The sequence below is a fragment of the Babylonia areolata genome, chromosome 6 (genome assembly GCF_041734735.1).
Source record: "Babylonia areolata isolate BAREFJ2019XMU chromosome 6, ASM4173473v1, whole genome shotgun sequence".
Classification (NCBI taxonomy): domain Eukaryota; kingdom Metazoa; phylum Mollusca; class Gastropoda; order Neogastropoda; family Buccinidae; genus Babylonia; species Babylonia areolata.
This window is the reverse complement of record NC_134881.1, coordinates 44,264,762-44,291,932: the sequence shown is the minus strand read 5'-3', so window position 1 is coordinate 44,291,932 and position 27,171 is coordinate 44,264,762. Positions and strand designations below refer to the sequence as shown.

Genomic DNA, 27,171 nt, shown 5'->3' with positions numbered 1-27,171 from the left:
GGAGGAAGGTGGCAGAATGGTTTAGATGTTCATCTGCCAATAAAGTGCCCATGACAGTCTGGGTTCAATTCTTCTTCCATTGAGCGACCCTTGCTCTCACCCTTTTTGCCAAGTTTGACAGAAAAACCAAACTGGGTATCTTACAATAGACTATAAACTGAGGTCTCCTGTGCTGCACACATTTTGGCTTACTGAAAAAGAACCCACAGCAACAAAAGGCAAAATTTTGTATAAGTACACAAATATATATTATGCACTCAAGGCCTAAGCGTATTGGGTTAAGCTGCTGGTCAGGTATCTGCCTAGCAGATGTGTAGTGCATATGGATTTGTCAGAATGCAGTGATGCCTTCTGAAACTGAAACACTGAGTGCATGATTTAAAAGCAGCGAGTTCACAAAACATTCAGAACACCAGTCAATCCATCACTATGTGACACCTGGAACTGAAAACCGTATCACAGCACATCTTGATTTAAACAAATGAACAAGCTTCTGCTGATGACACCAGCCATTCTGCTTAATAATTGATCACCAGATTATAAAGAATGGATAATTTTAAAAATATATAAATATATTTTTTAATATATCATTCGACCTGTACCCCAAAATAATATTCAACAACAAAGGATGAGAAAATCAAATGGACTGTCTCAACATCAAAACAAAGCCATCAAAATCATAACTGCAGCAAAAAAGCATTTCCCGTTCCAGTTTAGGCACTTTGGCAGGTCAAGGACAGCCTGCAAATATTGTCCATGACAGCATCATTGAGTGGGTTCAGAACAGGAAGGCCACAAACAGAAGATGAACAATGAGCGTGCGCGCACGTGTTGAGAGTAATACGTAGTTTTACGGTGCTGATTTGGTGCTACCAAAAAACAATAGCATGTCAAACTGATGTGTTTGTGTTTGGCCGACTAAGAATAGTTAACCAAACATGAGTGTAATACAAACTCCCCATTTTGGTGTCATCTACTGTGATTAAAAATACCATGCCTGACGCTTTTAAGTTTGACATAGTAAGTATATTTAACCAAAAAGGAAATGTGATGCAAAGTCCCCATTTTGGTGTCATTTACTGTACCACATGTCAAACTCAAATGCTTCAAATGCATAATCAAACAGGGAGCACAATACAAAACTCCACATATTTCCACAAAAGCTATGGACCGGCAAAAAAAGCCGACCAATTCAGCGAACCTTGATCAGTTCAACTTTATCGTTCCAGTTCCTCAAAACTCACTGGATACTATGTGTAACCCTGCAGTCATCCCAACACCATCCCTTCCCTTCCCTTCCTTCTCCGCAGTTCTAGTGGTGCACCTTTCTTGCTGTGGCCAGCTGTGGCCTGGGACGCACTGCGACTTTAGCTGTGCTAAATTTTCTTAGCATTAAGAATTTTCCAGTCTACACAGGATACACGCGAACGAGGTTAGCTAAATTTGCTCAGCATTAAGAATTTACTTAGCATTAAGAATTTTCCAGTCTACAGGGGTTGCACTAACGATGTTAGCAACGCAAAATTTGCGTAGCATTAAGAATTTTTCAGTCTACACGAGTTGCACTAACGATGTTAGCAACGGAAAGTTTACTCAGCGTTAAGAATTTTCCAGTCAACACGGACGGCACAAGCAATGTTAGCAGTGCTATTATGTATTTATAGTCTGTTCATCTAAGATGATGATGTTAGCAGTGCTAAGTTTGCTTGGTGTCATAAATTTCCCAAACTCCCTGCGAGTTCCATAGACATGCTTAAGTGATATAAACACCTTTAAATTACCTTTTTTTTTTCCCCTTCGCCTAAGCTTAATCCTTTGACTTGCAAAAAGCAATCTTTACAGTGCTAAGTTTTCTGGGAATTCAGAATTTTACCGAAGTGTACACTGAGTCCATAGACTATGGGAAATTATCGCAGTTAAGATGGCTTATGATAGCCAGCCCCGCCCTGGCCTGTTTTCTTAGAGGCGAGTTGGAGTTTTGAAGGTTTCCATTTCCACATGGACGTCCTCCCCCATGGAAAACGTCTCAACTGTTTTCACAGGGTCGATGTGTTCGTCCATCTTCGGGTCTCTGCAACGGAGAAGAACACACCATGTCAGTCAAAGACAGAATCATATAGTTGTGCCTGACCAACAAAGTGAAAAAAGTTCAACACAGCAGGTTTTCAGCATGATGTAGTTGTACCTGATCAATAAAGTGAAAAAAAAGTTCAACACAGCGTGGTTCTTTTGCCGGCTAGTTTTATTTCAAACATAATGTGGGAGCCCATTCTTAACTTTCGAAAAAGCTGCTGACTTAACAATCTCTCTCTCTCTCTTTCTCTCTCTCTGTCTCTGCGTCCGTCTCCGTCTCACACACACACACTTGAATGCACGCGCGCGCGCGCGCGCGCCCACACACACACACACACACACAAACAAAAAAAAACACTCCGCCCCCTCAACTCCCGCCCCTCACCATCCCCCACCCAAACACACAAAAAGTGTATACTAGACACTAGTGTATGTATGATAGCCAATCGTGTCAGACTATGACCACTAAAGGAGGGGAGGTATCTGCTGTCCTGACTATCTGGGCTAGAATTTGATCACAGTGGAGACGCTAGAACCCCCAGCAATAGCTGTTCCTTACTTTCCGAAGACGAGAGCGTCGTGCACCGTGTCGGGCAGGTCCTTGTGCAGTGTTTCAGGCAGCAGGAAGGTCAACATCCCCGCTGTCAAAGAGAACGCCCCGAACACCAGCAGGGGTAAGGCGTGGCCAAAGTCACCGGTCATTTGTATAGACTGCACAACACACACACACACACACACACACTGTGTAGTCCCTGTGTGTTCACAACATGATAGACACAACGTCCAATGTGTCTTTCCATCTGCAGGTGCTGCTGACAACACACACGACTCTCAACGTGCCCAACATAAGACGTGTCTCTGGACATCTCCAATGGCTGACAACACCGCCTACCATGGCTGTTGTCTTACAAACCAGCGTTCCGCGGTGGATTATAGAAACAAGAACATACCACAGCATGCACATCCCCGAAAACAAGAGTATGGTTGCCTATATGGCTGGGTACGAACGATCATACAAATATACACCAACATAAAAGCCTTCCCGCACACACGAGTGAATGTGGGAGTTGCAGCCCACAAAAAGCAGAACTTGGAGACGAGCCAGTGTGGTAAAATTTCACAGCGAAGTCTTACAGAGAAGAGTCTTGCAGTGACTGGCAAATGAGGCTGTCTACCAGTGAAATGACAACGTGACTCAAGCCACGGACCAATATACGTCTGGCGGCTTAACTCTCTCCATACGAACGGTGAAAGAGACGACGTTAACAGCGTTTCAGCCCAATTACCATCATCAAAATATTGCAAGCGGAATGCTCTTACACTGAAGAGGTGAATGTTGACAAAGAATACCACAATTTCTGACGACGGAAGCTAAAGGTTGGGTCATTCAGACACCCACTGGACATCCGAGGGGTCTGTGTAGAGGAGAAGAGAGGACTGGCCGTACTGAGTGAGTTAATCCCATTTAGGTACAGCGCAGTTTCAGCTTCAGAGAGGCCTCAGCATGTGTGTGTGTGTGATTTATCCATACATTGTTCACTCATGAAATCCACCTTAAAAAAGAAAAAGAAAAAGAAAAAAGAAAGCCTGCAAGGAAAGGAGCAGAGAGGCAAAGACACAGTCAGCGGTGCTGTCACTGCGGTGAAATGATGGTTGTTTCCATTCCTTGACCTGTGGTTGCTGACAGTTATCATTTTAGGAATGCTGCTGGCAATTCTTGTGCTGGCCAGATGACTACAAGTTTAACAAGACAAAAAACAAACAAAAACAAACAAAAACAAAAACAAGAGAAGCAAGGCCTTCAAGACTCACTTGTGATACACTTTTTAAAAAAATCCAAGCTTTTTATGTATTGAGTATAATTTCAAAATGTAATGTTTAAGATGAGAAAGATCAGTTCAAAGCAAATTAACTCCCCTAGCATTAATTACAGAGTAATTTCCCTTTTTTACTATCTGCACCAAAAACGTTTGCAAAATAAATAAAACTTCCATGCTTAGCAAAAGAAGTTCCTGTTTGAACAAAAAGTGATAATAATGACTGCTCTAGTTGTTGGGTCAGAATATCAGATCAAAGTGCCAAGTTTAGAGAATACAAAAAATATAAATATAACAGTAAATGCAGTTTGCATATAATTAGGCTTCTTTTTTTTCTTTTTCTTTTTTTTGTGTGCCCATCCCAGATGTGCAATATTGTTTTAAACAAGATGACTGGAAAGAACTGAATTTTTCCTATTTTTATGCCAAATTTGGTGTCAACTGACAAAGTAGTTGCAGAGAAAATGTCAATGTTAAAGTTTACCACGGACACACACACACACACACACACACACACACACACACACACACACACACACAACCGAACACCGGGTTAAAACATAGACTCACTTTGTTTACACAAGTGAGTCAAAAACTAGATACACGCTGTGCAGAAGGACGGGGGAGGGGGGGGGGTCGATCTTTACTTTACCCACTGCTGCACGTAGGAGGCCAGGAGAAAAAATCTCCACCCACAAAGTTGCTGCTGGCAATCCTTGTGCTGGCCAGACTTGAAGCTGAACGACAACAAGAAAACACAAAACTAGACACACACTGTACTGCAGGACTGTGGGGTCGGTCTTTCACTCACCCACTGCTGCACGTAGGAGGCCAGGATACTGCCCAGCCTGGCGAAGGCGGAGGCGGTGCCCATGCCTGCACTGCGTACCGTAGTGGGGCACAGCTCCGAGGAGTAGATGTAGATCAGCGTGAAGCCCGCAGAGGCCCCCATCTTGCCCACCATGGCCACCACCACCGTCAGCCACTGCAACCCTGTGCGCGCACATACACACACATAATATATAGTATACATATTATATATAATAATAATTGTACACACACACACACACACACACACACACACACACACACCGGCGAGCACACATACACACACATATACACGAGCACACACACACACACACACATAAATACGCACGCACACACACGCGCGCGTGCACACACACATACATATATATATATGAACACAGACACTCTCTCTCTCTCTCTCTCTCTCTCTCTCTCCCTCAATCACGGCATGGTCTACACCAGCGTAGGACCCTTCAAGGCACACACACATACACATACTGACCGCTGGGCGCCACCCTCACACACACACACACACACACACACACACAGAGTCATGGCAGGGTCTACACCAACAGGGGGACACCCCGCAGTCACACACACACACACACACACACACTGACCGCTGGGCGCCACCATGGTGGTCAGCACGCCCAGGAGACATCCGGCCCCGCCCAGCAGCATGCTGAGCGCGTGCAGGAGGCGGCGCCCCCAGCGATCCAGGAGCAGCAGCACCAGCACGTTGGCCAGCACGTCCATGCACATGGACAACAGGAAGTTGGTGAACAGCCCGCCCGCCTGCAGCTGGTTCGCCGTGAAAGACAGCCCGTAGTACGCCATGCTCACCGCAAACCTGGCCAGAGGGCGGGTGGGGGATAGGGGGGATAGGGGAATATATAAATAAAAGAAAGAAAACGAAATAATTATGAGGGTGGCACCGTCTCATCCCGACATGCTGCACACAAAAGTCTTTATCCACAGCCGCCTGCAACTGAAGCGCCGTCAGAGACAGCCCGTAGTACGCCGTGCTCACCGCAAAGCTGGCCACAGAGCAGACAGGGAGGGGTGTGGGGAACAGGCAATACCTTTCTGTCATTTGTTTGATCTCGATCGAAGGAATCTATTTAAAAATTAAAAATAAATAAATTAGATAAACAAATAAATAAATAAAACATATTGATAAGAAACAAATTTAATATTATATTTTTAAAGTAATAAACTTACGCGTTGCTTTCTTTTACAATGCTGTATAATGTCTTGAGTTCAAAAGACCCTTTTGACGACAAAGTTTTTTGTTGTTTGGTTCAGTCTCCACAAATAAAATGATGTGATTGAACTGTACCGAAAAGGTGTTGGAAGAAAGGCAGTGCACACCCAGAAAAGCTAGTTAAAAAGTTGTCTGAAGAAAGGCGGTGCACACCCAGAAAAGCTAGTTAAAAAGTTGTCGGAAGAAAGGCGGTGCACACCCAGAAAAGCTAGTTAAAAAGTTGTCTGAAGAAAGGCGGTGCACACCCAGAAAAGCTAGGTAAAAAGTTGTCTGAAGAAAGACGGTGCACACCCAGAAAAGCTAGTTAAAAAGTTCTCTGAAGAAAGGCGGTGCACATCCAGAAAAGCTAGTTAAAAAGTTCTCTGAAGAAAGGCGGTGCACATCCAGAAAAGCTAGTTAAAAAGTTATCTGAAGAAAGACGGTGCACACCCAGAAAAGCTAGTTAAAAAGTTGTCGGAAGAAAGGCGGTGCACACCCAGAAAAGCTAGTTAAAAAGTTGTCTGAAGAAAGGCAGTGCACACCCAGAAAAGCTAGTTAAAAAGTTCTCTGAAGAAAGGCGGTGCACATCCAGAAAAGCTAGTTAAAAAGTTCTCTGAAGAAAGGCGGTGCACATCCAGAAAAGCTAGTTAAAAAGTTCTCTGAAGAAAGGCGGTGCACATCCAGAAAAGCTAGTTAAAAAGTTATCTGAAGAAAGACGGTGCACACCCAGAAAAGCTAGTTAAAAAGTTGTCGGAAGAAAGGCGGTGCACACCCAGAAAAGCTAGTTAAAAAGTTGTCGGAAGAAAGGCAGTGCACACCCAGAAAAGCTAGTTAAAAAGTTGTCTGAAGAAAGGCGGTGCACACCCAGAAAAGCTAGTTAAAAAGTTGTCGGAAGAAAGGCGGTGCACACCCAGAAAAGCTAGTTAAAATGTTGTCCGAAGAAAGGCGGTGCACACCCAGAAAAGCTAGTTAAAAAGTTGTCTGAAGAAAGGCGGTGCACACCCAGAAAAGCTAGTTAAAATGTTGTCTGAAGAAAGGCAGTGCACACCCAGAAAAGTTAAAAAGTTGTCTGAAGAAAGGTGGTGCACACACAGAAAAGTTAAAATGTTGTCTGAAGAAAGGCAGTGCACACCCAGAAAAGTTAAAATGTTGTCTGAAGAAAGGCGGTGCACACCCAGAAAAGTTAAAAAGTTGTCTGAAGAAAGCTGTGCACACCCAGAAAAGCTAGTTAAAAATTTGTTGGAAGAAAGGCAGTGCACACCCAGAAAAGCTTGTTAAAAGTTGTCTGAAGAAAGGCGGTGCACACCCAGAAAAGCTAGTTACGGTGGTGGGCTCCCCATGAGGTCATAAATTATTACCTTTCTTTTTTTGTCGCTCTGCAAGCGACGAAACGTTCCCGACGAAAGCGCGTGCACAGTCTCCCTAACATCCACAGTTTTTCCCAGTGTTCGTTCCTTAGACGGAAAAATCGTAAATTTGTTCAAATAACGTTGTAATATATTACACTCTACAATTCTTCCCCTGTCAAGAAACGAAAAGAAAGCCAGTCAAAGAGAGGAGGGGAAGAAAAATGTGGAGTATATATTCCAATGTTATGAACCAATTTACAAGTTTTCCCATCTTATAAACGGAAAAGTACAGTATGGGAAGAAATGTGGATATTGCCGAAAAATATACATGAAAGAAAGAAAATGAAATATATAATGGCACCATCTCATCCCGACATGCCACACACACACAAAGTCTTTATCTATCCTCCTCTGACCACTCAAGGCCTGATTAAGCCCGGTGGATTAAACTGCTGGTCAGGCATCTAGCAGATGCCGTGTAACGTATGTGGATTTGTCCGAACGCTGTGACGCCTCCCTGAGTAACTGAACTGAACTGAACTGAACTGACCAGTCATGTTCCATGCTAACAGCGTGCCTCTACCCACTAACACAAAGGTCTTAAAATAAAAGGTTACGTCGTGGTGGAGTCATTTAGGTGTCAGTTGAGACCAATGTTTCAGTGGTCAGCAGAGTTCGAGGCTGCGTTTCAGCATGGATTGGTGTCCTTGTGAATGGCACTGAACTCCGATTTCCACCCACTCCGACCACCTGGGCGTGAATTGATAGACCAGCCTACCTGACTTGGCCTGTTGAAGGTTCAAGGCTAAAGCTCCGAGTTCCCCACTCCACTCTGGCGTGAACTGGTAGCCTGCTTGACCTGGGCTGTAAATGAAGGTTCATGGCTTAGGGTCCCTCAGCCTTTTACAGCCATCAGGGCGGTGAATTCACATCCACTGTGTCTAAGGCTTGGCATGGGAAGGCAAGGCCCAGACTTCTCTGCTAAAATCTTCTCCTACCAAAGTCAGGGAGGTATACCCATTCGGAATACACCTGGGTGGAGTGAGGAAAAGTACCCTTCCCAAGGACACAATATCGTGCTGAAAGGAGGTTTCGAACTCTGATCCCCGGCGAACTCTGGATCAGATGTCCAACGCCACAGCGCGGCTCAAGTCTGCCATGTTCGATGTTCAAAGTGTGCTTCTTCCTCCTTTTAAAACCAACGCACAATGGTTTAAATCCAAAATCGACGCATTTTTCGCGCAAGTCATCGTCAGTCAGAAACTCATCCTCACCAATCAAGTCATGTACTTGAATATTGACAGAAGCCTCCTTCGAAGATCTTTGTGTTACATGGTACTGACAACTGAAATGTGTTTGTGTGTGTGTGTGTGTGTGCGTATGAAGTCCCATTTTAGCATCCTATTGCACCTATTTTCCCGGCAAATTCTGTACATGTATGAAACGACATCACCATTAGTAGATGGTGTTTTAACCCGGTGTTCGGTTGCCTGTGTGTGTGTGTGCGTCCGTGGTAAACTTTAACATTTTCTCTGCAAATACTTGTCAGTCAACACCAAATTAGGCATAAAAATAGGAAAAAATCAGTTCTTTCCAGTCATCTTGTTTAAAACAATATTGCACCTCTGGGATGGGCACTAAAAATTAACAAGAAAGGCAATTCAAGACACACTTGTGATACACTTTTAAAAAAATCCAAGCTTTTTATGTATTGAGTTTAATGCATTTACTGTTATATTTATATTTTTTTATATTCTCTAAACTTGGCACTTTGATCTGATATTCGACCCAACAAAAGATCTGTCGTTATTATCATTTTTTTTTGTTCAAACAGGAACGTCTTTTGCTAAGCATGGAAGTTTTGTTTTTGCAAACGTTTTGGTGCAGACAGTAAAACAAGGGAAATTACTCTGCTGGGGGACTTAGTTTGCTTTAAACTGATCTTTCTCATCTTAAACATTACATTTTGAAATTATACTCAATACATAAAAAGCTTGGATTTTTTTTAAAAAGTGCATCACAAGTGAGTCTTGAAGGCCTTGCCTCTCTTGTTTCAAAATGTAATGTTTAAGATGAGAAAGATCAGTGTTGGTGCGTGTGTATGTTGGTGTGTGATATAGCTGCTGCTGCTGTTGATTTCTTTCCAGTTTGTTGTTTTTTGAATACTCACCGACTCTTTTGCGCACCAGTTGATATTGTGTGTGTGTGTGTGTGTGTGTGCGCGCGAGTCCTGTATGTGCGTGACCGCGTGTGTGTATGTTCGCGTGCATGCTAGAACAGCTGCTGTTGTTGATTTCTTTCCGGTTGTTGTTTTTCGAATACACAACGACTCTATCGCTCACCAGTTGATAAACTGAACCACATTCCGCACAAGCAGCACCCTGTAGGTGAACATCCGCAGGAACTCCCTCAAGATGCCTTGGTTATGGACGTTTTTATAGACAGCTCTACTACTGACCCCATTGGTCACTCCTGCATCAGACTCAGTCTTCTCTTTCACAACAGTGTCTTTCTGACTGGCTGTGGTAAGTGAACCTCTGTCATCATTGGCTGTTTTAGCGGGGCCCTGATTGACCAATCTGGTATTGTCACGCTGACTGGCTGGGCCGGCAGGGGGCGGAGCAGGGTCAGCCAACAGGCAGTCAGGGAAGGTCTTCCCGTTGAACTTGGCTACCTTCCTCAGGATGGCCTCCGCCTCCTTCACTCGTCCCTGCTTGGCCAGCCACCGTGGGGACTCCGGGATGATCCTGGACACACACACATACACAAAATACGGATGTAGCCAAGTGCTCAGCTCAGGCTTCAAAATACTGCTTCACATACAGGCTGTATAGCAGACGTCTTTTTTGCAACTAACTTGGTCTTCAACGGCTCGTGCTGAATGTGTGACGCCATTCCCAGTTTGAAAGGAAACCCCATTCTAAACATCTATTAAATCAAATCTCTGTATTGTTCACTGTAATATTTGTTGTGCTTACACATACACTTTTATCAGCTAGAAGCTTACTTGATTTTAGTTTAATCATTTGTCAGTGTAAAGATTTCAACTGATGCTAAGCTTACATCATTTTGTCCTCCTCGCCACACAACCACTCCACAACCAATGTCACAATTGGGTGAACTCTAATCTGTGTTTCTGCTGCACCGTATTTAATTAATATCTCTTTCATCAGATCAGTAAACTGCAAGTATTATATACTGGCAGAATCATTGAAATTCCTCTTTAAATCTATTCCATTTATGTTTGCCTACATTAAACTGATTTCACGGAGTTTGTAATTTTCCATGATGAGCTCACTAAAACTGACCCTCTTCAGGTGACATAAATTAAGATTAAAAATTAATCTTAAATAATCAACACTCCATTTTATACTCATTAGAAAGTAGGTGTTGAGCTGTTTCTTTTGCGACCTATCTGATGTAGATTGGTTCAGCAATCATTGAGAAATCTATCACTGAACACCTTGAAACAAACACAATTCTAATCAGATTTAGCCCAGTTGGGGACGATTCGCATCACAGGCCATGCTAGCCTCAGCGCAGTTCACTTAACATGCATAAGTAGATGGAGTGTGTGATCACTGGTCATTATCCACCTGGCTGAGCCTGCTCTCTTTCTCTCTCGCTGTTTCGCAAGCAGTGTGTGTGTGTGTACGTTGTCCCAGAGGCTGACATCTCGCTACGTATTGCTGCAAGTTCCATGTGTAAAATGTGCTGATGATCTGAAAATTGTATTCTTCGATACAGTATTTGTGTTCATATGAGTATGTTGATATTACTTTGTTCAGTTATTGCTTTGACATGTAGTCACAGCTGGGCTATTATTGATCTAAATAATCGCCATGGCGCCATGTGCTCGTAGCAGTATTCCATTTAATTCTTCTTAACCTCACAGTCAGTGACGTCTCTGGACACCGATAGCTTGTTCAAGAACGTGCTAGGAAATGACGCATTCTTTCTCATTTGCTGTCACTGATGAAAGTTAGGTTCCTTATCCCGCTGAAGCTTTGGTGGAGGAGATTTAAATGTTGAGTACAAGCTTAGCTATGTCGATATTTGGCTTTGATGCAACAGATTACTTGTGTAGGTTCATTCAACACTTAATGGTTAAGCCATGACAGTTCTTCCAGTCTTGTGTTGTGCATCTGGTCTCTCAGTTTGCCAGTATTTTATCAAAGCCACTGATTCTATGATATTGTTTATTATTCATGTATTATTTTACATGTTGATATCAGTTGCACTGCTACAGTGTGCTCAGTGCTCTAAAATGTGTAGTATTCTGTTGTCGTGATTACAAGATAGTGTTGGATTAATATCAGTTATTGGTTAAAACCATCTGATATGTATCACAGTCTGTTAACTGTAATTTAGTGATCATGCTCTCCCCCATGTGGCTTACTCCAGTATAGTGCTACATGATAACTAGTTCATTCGAGTCACTTTGACCCAGTATAAGCTTTACCTAATCTATACTGTAAGTGTACTTTCACTAAATCAGCACAGCTTCAATCACTTTAACTGCACTATTTAAATGTATTAGAAATGTCATTTGATGTCAGTGTTTGGTCTTCACACATATGCATTATCTTATGTTGTTGCTAAACCCAAACCAAGTGGTAGTCTTTTCATGTAATGTGTATACATGTGCTTTACTATTCACTTGTGCTGACATGTTGTGCTTAATAACATTTGTTTGTGTCGTTCCAGGCACTGTTTTCCTCTTCTCCCCATCCTTGTTTTCCTCTTCTTCTCATCTCTTCCCTTTCTTTACTTACTTAATTTGTAAATAAAACAATAGAAAAACCCTTTTGTGACTGGCCTCTGCATGTTCCTGGCCTGCACGGGGATTCTTTTCTATCCTTTTATCCTTTGAATCAATCAGTTAGTTCTTTTGTACTGTACCCTTCCCTTATTATAATAAAACTGCTCGGGACCACAGCTACACACACACACACACACACACACACACACACACACACACACACACACACACACACGCATATCTATATATATATAGCCGATAGTACATCACAGAGCTGGAAAAGGAGTTACTGTTTCAGACAAGCGCTGTAGTTTGTCTGTCTGGCCTGACTGGCCAATTTGGTATTGTCACGCTGATTGGCTGGCCATCCATCTCCATGATACTGGTGTCCATGCAATGATATATGCTAGTGTCTTATGCAATAATGACGTTTTGACGGGCGCAATAGCAGAGTGGTTAAAGCATTGGACTTTCAATCTCAGGGTCCCGGGTTCGAATCTCGGCAACGGCTCCTGACAGGTAAAGGGTGGAGATTTTTCCAATCTCCCAGGTCAACATATGTACAGACCTGCTTGTGCCTGAACCCCCTTCGTATGTATACACACGCAGAAAATCAAATACGCACGTTAAAGATAATGTAAACGATGCAAGCAGGTAATGGAAACAAGAACATACCCAGCATGCATACGCCCGAAAACGGAGTATATATATGGCTATCTACATGACGGGGGTAAGTAAACACAAAAACAGTCATACACGTAAAATGTTGAATGTCTGAGTGTGTATGCGTGTGTACCCGAAATCTAATTGAATGACATAGGAAACGAATGATGAGCGCCCAATGGCAGCTGTCAGTCAGCTCTACCCAGGGAGGCAGCCTGTTATGCAAATGACCCTGTGTTTGTAAAAAGTTTAGAGCTTGGTCTCCGACAAAGGATTGGCAAAGGTGCCATATATGTATGCGTATCATTCATTCATTGTGCAAACGACTCTGTGTTTGCAAAGCGTTTGGAGCTTGGTCTCCGACTGAGGATAGGCGCTATATTTTAGAATCCATATCATTCATTCATTCATTGTGTAAATGACTCCGTGTTTGCAAAGCATCAAGAGCTTGGATCTCCTACTAAGGATAGGCGTTTTTTACGAGAATCAATATCATTCATTCATTGCGTAAATAACTCCGTGTTTGTAAAGTGCTTAGAGCTTGGTCTCTGACCGAGGATAGGCGCTATATAAGTATATGTATCATTTATTCATTGTGCAAATAACTGTGTTTGTAAAGTGCTTAGAACTTGGTCTCCGACCGAGGATTGGCAAAGGTGCCATATATGTATCCTTATCATTCATTCATCATTGAAATCAGAATGGCTCACCACCAAAAGGACAGGGCCAGCGCAACGGGGGCGGTGCCGTATATGTTAATGAAGAACCAGTCCCGCTGGAAGTAGCCAATCAGATCCAGGACCATGCCGCCCACGCCGAACGTCAGGTGGATCAACACGCCCACCCACAGCCGTTTGTTGGGTCCCACCATCTCCACACCTGCACCACACACGTACGCACGCCACGCACACGCACACACACAAACACACATACGGACGCACGAGTGCACACAACAAGATTCAAGATTTGCATAACCTTTGAGCCCTTTTGGGACACTGAGGATTTCAGAAAACAACATTATCAAGAACACAACAAAGATTATCATAATGTTTGATATCTTACAATTAAAATAAAATAAGGGTTAATATTCTTTCTTCAATACGAAAGTATCCATTTCAACATTTAAAGTTTCAATTAATTTAATAATTCTAAGGAGAACCCGTTTACTTACTGAAAATGAATTTACAAAATAAAAATACAGACTTTAAGCATAATCTTTTATGAATATCAGAAAAATTTGGACACTCCATTGTAAAATGAAATTCGTCAGAACAGAATTCATTCTTTTTTTTTCTTTAAAAAAAAATTTTTTTTTTTACAAATATGATATTCTCTAGGAATTCTACTTAACCACCCAGTTTCAATAGGTAAACAGCGATTATTGCATTAAGATTTGATTAATGCGCGCACACACACACACACACACACACACACACACACACACACACACGCACGCACACACGCGCGAACGCCCCCATCCCCACTCCTACATCTTAATCAGTGCCACTAAGCTGGGTTTCAAGCCCTCATGTTACCCTAACAAATTAGCCTATTTTCAAAATGTCCAGTTCGGTTTCACTTTCAATGGGGAGGAGTCAAAGCGTGTGAACTGATCCATACACATCGACGGGCGCAATAGCCGAGTGGTTAAAGCGTTGGACTGTCAATCTGAGGGTCCCGGGTTAGAATCACGGTGACGGCGCCTGGTGGGTAAAGGGTGAAGATTTTTACGATCTCCCAGGTCAACATATGTGCAGACCTGCTAGTGCCTAAACCCCCTTCGTGTGTATATGCAAGCAGAAGATCGAATACGCACGTTAAAAATCCTGTAATCCATGTCAGCGTTCGGTGGGTTATGGAAACAAGAACATACCCAGCATGCACACCCCCGAAAACGGAGTATGGCTGCCTACATGGCGGGGTAAAAATGCTCATACACGTAAAAGCCCACTCGTGTGCATACGAGTGAACGCAGGAGGAGGAGAAGAAGATCCATACACATCTATATACTACACTACATCTGCTTTATGAAGATTTTTTTTAAAATACTGATTAAAAAACAGAAGGGGTCTGAGGATGTGGAACATGGGCCTGATCTACAAATTGACCAAAGGCCTTGGAATCCTATCAAATACTGCATGAACGAAACAGACGAGCAATTACTTTTCTGTTTAAAAAAAACAACCAACAACGTATAATGATAATAACTAATCATAACAATAATGATAACAACAGCAACAACAAGAACAACAGCAGCAAAAAAAAGAAGATAATAATAATAATAATAATAATAATAATAATAATAATAATGGGCCTGGCTTAAATGAAAAGAACCAATCAATATACACCAAACACACCAAAGAAAGTCCGTCGCTATGACATGGAGCTCTCTCTCTCTCTCTCTCTCTCTCTCTATATATATATATATATATATATATATGTGTGTGTGTGTGTGTGTGTGTGTGTGTGTGTGTGTCTACCCATAACAAACCGTCACTGATCTACCCACCACAACAAAGACTGAAATTAAAAAGGGTGGGAAAATAAAAGCACAGTAACCTCCTGTCAGTATTCATAACGTCCTCAAAAACGACTCAGTAGCCCTGACCTACTCACTGAGCACGCAGGCGGCAGTGTAGGCCCCGGCGGAGCACGCCCCGTTGACGAAGCGGAGGAATACAAAGAAGCCGTAGCCAATCAGAGGCGACCACGACAGGCCCAGCCCTCCAGCCAGGTACACCACCACGGCCAGGTATATGGCCACCTTACGGCCAAACCTGAACCACACGGCCATCACCACTGTGATGAAAGTCATCACACTGAAGCAGACGTTTTTTTTCGTATGGCATAACACTTTGTTTGAAAGAGGCCAAAACTTTTTTTATTTTTTTTTATTTTTTTTATTTTTATTTTTTACTGTACATTCCTTTTCAAATACGCCACGTTGTTACCTTCACTTGACCTTTGACATTTGACCTCTGAGGATGCAGCTGCACAGTCTGTGATCAATAGTTTTTTGGGTCACGGTTTCCGTCAAAACGTTTTACACACTATACAGTTGTCTGATACGCCATGTTGTTATCCTTGACTTGACATTTGACCCCTGACTGTCTACTGTCACAGATTTTGTCATATCATGACAAATCATTGCACTAAACTTGAATAAGATTATGAACAAGACCTTCTCTCAACTGCACACTGAAGCTTTTCTTGTCAATATCACATGCCATTTTGTGACCTTGACCTTTAACCGCATGATTTTTAATTTTTTGCAGGGATCATGCTGGGGCTATGATCACAATCACGATACCGAGTCTAATTAAAAGTGGGAGTGAGATATGACATCATACCTATCAAACGACATCCACGACAGAAAAAGACACAGGTCCTTAAAGAACCCCCAACGACTTACTTGTCCCCTAACGACACCAATGACAGGAAAAGTCACCGGTATGAAACCCCAACGCAACAACTTACTGGCCCCCTATCCATGACAGAAAAAGACAACGGTCCTAAGATCCCCCGCGACTTACTGTTCCCCTAACGACATCCACAATAGAACAAACTGGTCCTTCCAGAACCCCAATGTTATTGGTCCCCTGACGACATCCACAACAGAACAAACTGGTCCTTACAGAACCCCAATGTTATTGGTCCCCTGACGACATCCACAACAGAACAAACTGGTCCTTCCAGAACCCCAATGTTATTGGTCCCCTAACGACATCCACAACAGAACAAACTGGTCCTTACAGAACCCCAATGTTATTGGTCCCCTAACGACATCCACAATAGAACAAACTGGTCCTTACAGAACCCCAATGTTATTGGTCCCCTGACGACATCCACAACAGAACAAACTGGTCCTTACAGAACCCCAATGTTATTGGTCCCCTGACGACATCCACAATAGAACAAACTGGTCCTTCCAGAACCCCAATGACATACTAATCCCCTAACGACATCCATGATAGAACAAACTGGTCCTTCCAGAACCCCAATGTTATTGGTCCCCTGACGACATCCACAATAGAACAAACTGGTCCTTACAGAACCCCAATGTTACTGGTCCCCTAACGACATCCACAGCAGTAAAAGACACCAGACCTTAAAGAACCCCCATGACTTACTGTTCCCCTATCCATGACAGAAAAAGACACTGGTCCTTAACGAACCCTCATCACTTCCTGGTCCCCTAACGACACCAATGACACAAAAAAGCACTAGTCCTTACAGAACCCCCATGACTTACTGGTCCCCTATCCATGACAGAAAAAGGGCACTGGTCCTTACAGAACCCCATAATTACTGGTCCCCTACCAACACCAATGACAGAAAAAGACACTGGTCCTTCCAGAACCCCTCGAATTATTGGTTCCCTGAAAATGACAGAAAAAGAAACTGCATGGTCCTTACTGAACCCCTCGAAATACATGTACCCTAACCACACCAATGACAGAAAAAGACGCCAGTCCTTAAGATAACCCAGCAACTCACTGATCCCCTATCCACAACAAAAAAGACACTGGTCCTTACAGAACTCCCACAAACTACTGGCCCCCTAATGATATCCATGATAAAAAAAAAAGACACTGGTCCTTACAGAACCCCATAATTACTGATCCCCTACCAACACCAATGACAGAAAAAGACACTGGTCCTTACAGAACCCCTGGAATTATTGGTTCCCTGAAAATGACAAAAAAGAAACTGCATGGTCCTTACTGAACCCCTCGAAATACATGTACCCTAACCACACCAATGACAGAAAAAGACGCCAGTCCTTAAGATAACCCAGCAACTCACTGATCCCCTATCCACAACAAAAAAGACACTGGTCCTTACAGAACTCCCACAAACTACTGGCCCCCTAATGATATCCATGACAAAAAAGACACTTGTCCTTACAGAACCCCTCGAATTACTGGCCCCCTAATGATATCCATGACAAAAAAAGACACTGGTCCTTACAGAACTCCCACAAACTACTGGCCCCCTAATGATATCCATGACAAAAAAGACACTGGTCCTTACAGAACCCCTCGAATTACTGGCCCCCTAATGATATCCATGACAAAAAAGACACTTGTCCTTACAGAACCCCTCCAATTACTGGCCCCCTAATGATATCCATGACAAAAAAGACACTTGTCCTTACAGAACCCCTCCAATTACTGGCCCCCTAATGATATCCACAACAAAAGACACTGGTCCTTACAGAACCCCCACAAACTACTGGCCCCCTAATGATATCCATGACAAAAAAGACACTGGTCCTTACAGAACCCCCACAAACTACTGGCCCCCTAATGATATCCATGACAAAAAAGACACTTGTCCTTACAGAACTCCCAAAAACTACTGGCCCCCTAATGATATCCATGACAAAAAAAGACACTGATCATTACAGAACCCCCACGACTTACTCGTCCCCAAACGACACCCACGACAGATTAAATACACTGCATGGTCCTTACAGAATCCCACTACTCACCGGTACTAATGATATCCATGACAGAAAAAGACACTGCATGGTCCTTACAGAACCCTCAAAACCTACTGGTACCCTGACGACACCTATGACTGAAAAAGACACTACGTGGTCCTTACAGAACCCCAAAAACCTACTGGTCCTCTAACGACATCTATGACAGAAAAAGACACTGCATGGTACTTACAGATCCCCCCAAACCTACTGGTCCCCTAACGACATCTATGACAGAAAAAGACACTGCAGGGTCTTTACAGAACCCCAAAACCTACTGGTCCCCTAACGACATCTATGACAGAAAAAGACACTGCATGGTCTTTACAGAACCCCAAAACCTACTGGTCCCCTAATGACATCTATGACAGAAAAAGACACTGCATGGTCTTTACAGAACCCCAAAACCTACTGGTCCTCTAACGACATCTATGACAGAAAAAGACACTTTATGGTACTTACAGAGCCCCCCAAACCTACTGGTCCCCTAACGACATCCATGACAGAAAAAGACACTGCATGGTCCTTACAGAACCTCAAAAACCTACTGGTCCCCTAACGACACCTATGACAGAAAAAGACACTGCGTGGTCCTTACAGAACCCAAAAAAAACCCCTACTGGTCCTCTAACGAAATCTATGACAGAAAAAGTCACTGCATGGTCCTTACAGAACCCCCCAAAACTTACTTGTCCTCTAACGACATCTATGACAGAAAAAGACACTGCATGGTCCTTACAGAACCCCCAAACCTACTGGTCCCCTAATGACACCTATGACAGAAAAAGACGCTGCATGGTCCTTACAGTACCCCCAAAACCTACTGGTCTTCTAACGACATCTATGACAGAAAAAGACACTGCATGGTCCTTACAGAACCCCCAAAACCTACTGGTCCCCTAACGACATCTATGACAGAAAAAGACACTGCATGGTCCTTACAGAACCCCCAAAACCTACTGGTCCCCTAACGACATCTATGACAGAAAAAGACACTGCATAGTCTTTACAGAACCCCCAAAACCTACTGGTCCTCTAACGACATCTATGACAGAAAAAGAAACTGCATGGTCCTTACAGAACCCCCAAAACCTACTGGTCCCCTAACGACATCTATGACAGAAAAAGACACTGCATAGTCTTTACAGAACCCCCAAAACCTACTGGTCCTCTAACGACATCTATGACAGAAAAAGAAACTGCATGGTCCTTACAGAACCCCCAAAACCTACTGGTCCCCTAACGACATCTATGACAGAAAAAGACGCTGCATGGTCCTTACAGAACCCCCAAAACCTACTGGTCCCCTAACGACGTCTATGACAGAAAAAGACGCTGCATGGTCTTTACAGAACCCCCATGACTCACCGGTCCACTGATGACACCCACAAGAACAAAACAACTGGTTCCTTAAAGAACCACCACGACTCACTTGTCCCCTATGGCCCCAAAGAACAGCACGCCGAAGAGAAAGCCGCCCATCTGGGACATCTGGGAGTGAGAGCTCAACAGGGCGTCGTCACACACTGCGTCAAACTGAAATCATACACATATTGACATGTGACAGCTGAACAGATCTTTCTAGAGAGAGTATTGCACATGATTGCTACGTGCTCCGAACAGGGGAAGACAAATATCAGACGCTTTCGTCTGGTAGTTATCGTCACATATTTTGTTTTATCTGGGTTAAACTCATATATTTTAACTGTGACTATTCAACTGATTTATATTTGTAATGATGCACTTCTTCTTCTTCTTCTTCTGCGTTCACTCGTATGCACACCAGTGGGCTTTTACGTGTATGACCGTTTTTACCCCGCCATGTACGCAGCCATACTCCGTTTTCGGGGGTGTGCATGCTGGGTATGTTCTTGTTTCCATAACCCACTGAACGCTGACATGGATTACAGGATCTTTAACGTGCGTATTTGATCTTCTGCTTGCATATACACACGAAGGGGGTTCAGGCACTAGCAGGTCTGCACATATGTTGACCTGGGAGATCGTAAAAATCTCCACCCTTTACCCACCAGGCGCCGTCACCGTGATTCGAACCCGGGACCCTCAGATCGAAAGCCCAACGCTTTAACCATTCGGCTGTGGCGCCCGTCGTGTAATGATGCACATATTCCACCCCGTTTTGAATTACTGGCATGTAGTGCCGTGTCATCTGCGAACATTTTACAATGCGCTGTTAAAGACAAAGGCAAATCGTTATTATAAAGAGACAGTGCAAGAGAACTCGTGTGTGTGGACTGGGGTTGACTGTTTTTGTAACACTGACAAGTTTGCGTTTGGGGTCCTGGGGCAGTTCGAAGTGTGTGTCTTAAATTAAAACAAGAGAGGCAAGGCCTTCAAGACTCACTTGTGATAAATTAAGTCCCCTAGCATTAATTACAGAGTAATTTCCCTTTTCTACTATCTGCACCAAAACGTTTGCAAAATAAATAAAAATTCCATGCTTAGCAAAAGAAGTTCCTGTTTGAACAAAAAATGATAATAATGACTGCTCTTGTTGTTGGGTCAGAATATCAGATCAAAGTGCCAAGTTTAGAGAATACAAAAAATATAGATATAACAGTAAATGCAGTTTGCATATAATTAGGCTTCTTTTTTGTGTGTGTGTGCCCATCCCAGAGGTGCAATATTGTTTTAAACAAGATGACTGGAAAGAACTAAATTTTTCCTATTTTTATGCCTAATTTGGTGTCAACTGACAAAGTATTTGCAGAGAAAATGTCAATGTTAAAGTTTACCACGGACACACAGACACACACACAGACAACCGACCACCGGGTTAAAACATAGACTCACTTTGTTTACACAAGTGAGTCAATAAAGGAATGAACAACATTTTTTTTATTCGCTGAATGTCAGTAAGGCAACACCGTCTAACACCGATATACTCCCATCTATACAAACTATCGCTATTCAGGATTATGGTAATGCTTCCACCTTCTTCTTTCTTTCCATTACTCTACCAACATCAATTTGTTGATGACTCTGTCGTAGTTGATGCATACTGGGTTTGGTTTGTTTTTGTTTTGTTTTTTGTTTTTTTGTGGGGTTTTTTTTGGGGGGGGGGGTTCCCTTCTTTTTTGTCATATTTTCATAACCTAACGAACACTGACATGGAGCAAATAAGGATCCTCAACTGAACATGCGTATTTGATCTTTCGCATGCATACAGGTTGTTTTCATACGAAGGGGGTTCGGGCACTAGCAGGTCTGCACACACGTTAACCTGGGAGATCGGAAAAATCACCACCCTTAACATAGCAGGTGCCACAACCGCCTGAAACACCACGAAACTCCGTATCAGCGACACAGAGCAGTGCCCCAGCAGAACAGGCAACCAGACAACAGAACATCTGCTGCAGTCCTGCCCCGCTCCACCAAGCGCTCCGAGAGAAAACCTGGCCCGATCCAATCCCAGCGGCCCGGAAGCTCTACGGAGGACTGGAGGACCTGCGACATACTGCCGCCTTCGTCGAGGTGACGGGGGAATCCTTCTGACGAACGAGACAACAATCTAGCAGGTGCGCCTAACCGGGGATCGAACTCAGGGAAGTTGGGCAGGAAACCAGCTCTCAAACCATTCGGCCCCGGACCCTCTTGCTTCCTGTTCTGGAAAGAGGCTCGAGCATGCATACAGCGGCAGAACAAAGGCGCAGGGATGCGTTGACTCAGGCAGACATTGACACGAAGACCGTCTTGATGAGGGAAATTTCGGCACCAATAGACGTTGACACAGAAGAAACAAACAGATGCTGACACAAAGACACAAAGAGAGATAGGCACAAAGAGACGTTTGGAGGGGAGGGGGTGGGGTGGGGTGGGCTTGGGAGTGGGGGCAGGAATATAGATGGTCGGATATAAAGTGTAGTATTTCTTGACAAGACGGCGGTGCCTCAAAACTGTTCAGAAGCATACCTCCCTCCCCCGAACACACACACACACACACACACACACACACAGGCGCACCTCCATAACGGCCGTGTTGACAAACATGGACTTGTCGTACACCCAGCGGTCACACCCCACTGTTGCGTTGCGGGCCCCGGCACCGCTGTACACGTGACACAGGTCATAGGGGCCAAGGTCATGGTCGTCCGTTTTGTTGGGGATGAAGCGGGCCACCAGGTCAGCGTGCTCCTGTGACTGAATCTTGTAGGTGTCGTTGGGATAGGTCGGGATGGAGCACCTGGTTTGGCAAAAGTCACTGCCACATTCACTTTCACTGAAATTTTGTTGGCAAAGTCCTATTCTAGCATCCTAAATTATTGCACCTATATTTTACCGGCAATTTTTGTGTATGTATCAAACGATGTTACCTTAAGTAGATGTTGTAGCCCTGTTTTCAGTGGATTTTGACTCTTATTTTGTACGTTATTTTACTCAGTTTTGACGCGGACACAGTCACTCAACTAACGTGCCACTATCTTGCTTTTTTCCGTTTTTCGTCCCACAGACAATGGGAATGTAACCAATAGGTACAATAATTTAGAATGCTAAAATATATTTTGTATACATTTCTCGTATTTGTTTTGTGTGTGTGTGTGTGTCTGTGTGTGTGTGTGTGTGTGTGTGTATGTGTGTGTGTGTGTTAGAGTGTTTTGTTTTTGTTTTTCGGTGGGTTTTTTTTTTTTCCTTTTTGCCTTATTGTTAAAATATATACCTACCAATTACAGGCTTTCGAAGCCTGAGCCCTGACCAGCGTTGTGGGTTTATACGTGGGTGAGGCATAGGGTTTGTGTGTGTGTGTGTGTGTGTGTGTGTGTGTAAGCACTGAGACGTGATGTTAGTTGCGTATGCAAATAAGAATCAGTCCCCACACACTGACGCCGGCTTCCTCAAAAATTGAAGCTGAAAGCTGGACTCGTTAGCTGTTTCAGTTATGACACTCTTTGAAATCCTCCTCCTCCTCCTCCTTTTTCGTTCGTGGGCTGCAACTCCCACGTTCACTCGTGTGTACACGAGTGGGCTTTTACGTGTATGACCGTTTTTACCCCGCCATGTAGGCAGACATGCTCCGTTTTCGGGGGGGTGCATGCTGGGTATGTTCTTGTTTCCATAACCCACCGAACGCTGACATGGATTACAGGATCTTTAACGTGCGTATTTGATCTTCTGCTTGCGTATACACACGAAGAGGGTTCAAGAACAAGCAGGTCTGCATATATGTTGACCTGGGAGATTGGAAAAAATCTCCATCCTTCACCCACCAGGCGCCGTTATCGAGATTCGAACCCGGAACCCTGAGATTGAAAGTCCAACGCTTTAACCACTCGGCTATTGCGCCCGTCACTCTTTGAAATGTCCGAGGATATAAGAAACTGAAATTTGCAACAGTTAGAGCTCCAATCAGAGGATTTCACTTACATTCCAAGAACTGGTAAAAAAAAAAAAAATCAAGACAGTGAACATGACCATATTCTTTCGGTCTCAAAAAAGAAACAATATGTCTGGAAAAACGGACCGTTTTCTATGCAGTGTTGGGCTTTTATTGTTCTGACCCAAAAACATTTGTGGCGCGAAATAAGAAGTCACGTGATGGCACGTGAAGCTGGAGGTCTCCATCTTTCAAAAAAGAAACCCCGAAAACTGTGACCTCACTGCGCTCTGTCAATCTTCTGTGTTTACTGTTTACATGCAATACACGATAAAAAAATTTTTTTTTTTTAAACCTGAAGAAATAAACAGTATCATGTGGGTATAACCGCACTTTAGCATCCTGAATTCAGGTCCAGAAATTTAGGATGCTAAACTGCGACCCTATCTATCTTATCATCTTACAATTAGTAGTGGGTAGTGCACAAGAAGTTGATAAAGCTACCTTTTTGTAACTGACACTGAGTGTGGCAGAGGGAGAGAGAGAGAGAGAGGGGGGGGGGAGAGAGAGAGAGGGGGGGGGGGGAGAGAGAGAGAGAGAGAGGGGGGGGGGGAGAGAGAGAGAAGGGGGGAGGGGGAGAACAGCAGCAGCAGCAGCAGACAAATCGATAGCTATATATATTGCTCTTTGTGTTTTCTTTTAATTCAAAATAACTAAATAAGTCTGACAATCTTTAATCATACCGATTTTCTGTCATTTCATGTTAAATAACTAAATAACACAGTCTGACAATCTTTAATCATACCGATTTTCTGTCATTTCATGTTAAATAACTAAAGAACAGTCTGACAATCTTTAATCATACCGATTTTCTGTCATTTCATGTTAAATCACTTGTAAACCATATGATTTTCCTAGTAGCCTACCTTAACTTTTCTGGTTATATTTTAGACTTTAATGTTGCAAACACTACACCATATACGGGCAAAAGGTCTACGGCGGATTTAACATTGAGTAACAAAACGTTTGGATCACTCGAGTCCCATTATGCTTCACCAAAAAACTCCCAGTTCATATATCCATGAATTATACGACAGAAAATTCCAGTCTGAACAGTTTAAACGGTGTTTGATACATACAGTGAGGGCAGCTTGCAAGAACAGGTCCAGCCTTAAAAGTCTTGAAGCAACTTACAGAAGAGATAGTAGTCATGCATACATACACGCATGCACACGCACTTAGTACACGGACGCGCGCGCGCGGACACACACACACACACACACACACACACACACACACACACACACACACACACACACACACACACACACACATACACACACACACACGCGCGTACCTGTGTTTGGGCGTGTAGAGCATGAAGACAGCGATCAACATACGGAAGCCGTGTGTGACACCGATGAGGTTGAGGAGGAGGTAGATCATCTTCTGGTACATCCCGAACTCCCCGACACGGCGGAGGATCTCGTCCACGTTCATCTCGATTTCCTGTTGTCGTCAGTTTCGGCCTGGCCACGTCACATCAAATCAAATCAAATTAAATCAAGTCATGTCTCTTGACTTGTAGCCCAGCCCGCGACCACAAAAAGAAGCCATTTCATGGTTGATCATCCGTCAGTTAATTCAAGTCAAAGAAAATACAACACAGTGTTATTAAGTTGGTTAACTCTCTCCATACGAACGGCGAAAGAGACGACGTTAACAGCGTTTCACCCCAATTACCATCATCAAAATATTGCAAGCGGAAGGCTCTTACACTAAAGAGGTGAATGCTGACAAAGAATACCACAATTCTGACGACCGAAGCTAAAGGTTGGGTCATTCAGACACCCACTGGACATCCGAGGGGTCTGTGTAGAGGAGAAGAGAGGACTGGCCGTACTGAGTGAGTTAAAGCAACGTGAATAAAAGAGCCAATTCACTCATTACTCGCTCCATCCACGGAAAATACACAACAAGCTAAATTCTAAACTTAAGTGTAAACGACAACAACAAAAAAGATATTTAAAAAAAAAAAATCAAAATGATGATAATAATGACAACAATAATAAAACCCAAACCAACAACACACCAACGTACCTGTAAGACCACGTATGATTCAAATCAAGTTGAAAACGCTTATTTCCCTGCAAGAGGGTGTCAGGGGGGGCGGGTGGGGGAAAGGGACATCACCGCGAGAACAGAGGTCTTCATTGAGCTAGCCGTGGAATGCAAGTGCCTGATATCATACAGATCACAGCAGTAAATTACTGCAAGATATTTGAGCCTGGCCACTTGAGCTAAAAAAAACACAAACAAACATGATACTGTCAGACAAGTAGGGTATACCTGTGCCGCATTTTTCACTTTTGTTATTTATTTCTTCTCGCGTTCGTGGGCGAGCCTCCGACTCCCATGTGTTAACACTCGCATATGCAAGTGTGGTTTTTAGTCCGTGCTGATCACGTTCGTTATTTTATTTTGTTGTTGTGTTGTTGTTGTTGTTGCTGCTGTTGTTGTATACTTGATATTCCAATCATATAAATCCGATTGGAAATATGCCATCAGACTGATTAAATGTACAGAATTAAAAAGCAAAACAAACACAAAAACCGATTTGATACTACATTCTAGTAAACTGTTTTATACACGCATGCACGCACGATCGCTGGCACACACACACACACACACACACACACACACACACACACACACACACACACACGCAGGCACGTAAGTACGTACGCACGCACGCTTGCACACACACACACACACACACACACACACACACACACACACACGAACAGGACCATGACCAGTTTCTATACACATAAAAGATATCCTTGATATCACAAAAGGGATATAATGATCATGTAACATCCACATTAAAAAAATATATATATACCGTGCTTACCTTGGAAACGTTCTTCTATTAAAGCCACTGTCGGCTGGCTGGCTGGCCCCAGTTCTCAGCTAGGGTGGGACAACATGCATCACGTGACCACGTCCTATCAGTCAATGGCACGGTTCCGTATTCGTCTGTGTTTTAAGATTTATCGGCGATTTTGACCTGAAAAATAGAACACGTGCGGACAGTCCGGGACTGAAGACGTTTTTATCTTTTTTGAGGCACGCTCACACACACACACACACACACACACACACACACACACACACACACACACACACACATATATATATATATATATATATATATATATAGAGAGAGAGAGAGAGAGAGAGAGAGATACAGATATAGATACAGGTCGTAGGAGAGTCTCTGACGACGCACAATCCCACTGAAGAAGGAAGTCTCCAAGACACCAAGACACACTGTACTTCAAACCTGACCTTCATGGACGCAACAAGTACAGGTGGTTATACTTGACTACCGACAACGGTGTGGAAGCACACGTTATATTTGATTTGTTCTCTTGACAAAGGACATTAAAAGCCGGATACAAATTCATCGAAAAAAACAAAAATTATTCACGTTAGCCATTTCTCTTCCACTAAACATTATTCATATAACGTAATAGACCTAATATCAGCGTAGATGAGCAATTATTCTGTCTCTCTGTCAATATCACTTACTACTGCACGACAGCATGAATATATACAACCCTCAGTTCTAATGCCA

General features: G+C 43.4%; 1 protein-coding gene across 2 annotated transcripts; it reads right to left on the bottom strand.

The window, feature by feature from the left end:
- Positions 1–565: 565 nt before the first annotated feature.
- Positions 566–27,171, bottom strand: LOC143283061 (organic cation transporter protein-like). 2 transcript variants are annotated; one of them, XM_076589084.1, is made up of 12 exons: positions 27,126–27,171; positions 26,446–26,601; positions 24,889–25,060; positions 22,184–22,403; positions 19,632–19,735; positions 15,331–15,491; positions 13,425–13,593; positions 9,632–10,036; positions 5,318–5,547; positions 4,702–4,883; positions 2,633–2,784; positions 566–2,071 (listed from the first exon to the last, which is right to left on the bottom strand). In XM_076589084.1, exons 3-12 carry the CDS (start codon positions 25,029–25,031, stop codon positions 1,960–1,962), a joined length of 1,878 nt encoding a protein of 625 aa, XP_076445199.1. In that variant the 5' UTR covers positions 25,032–25,060; positions 26,446–26,601; positions 27,126–27,171; the 3' UTR covers positions 566–1,959. The 2 variants fall into 2 exon arrangements, with proteins under 2 accessions (XP_076445199.1, XP_076445200.1); XM_076589085.1 differs by lacking the exon at positions 27,126–27,171 and adding an exon at positions 26,824–26,899.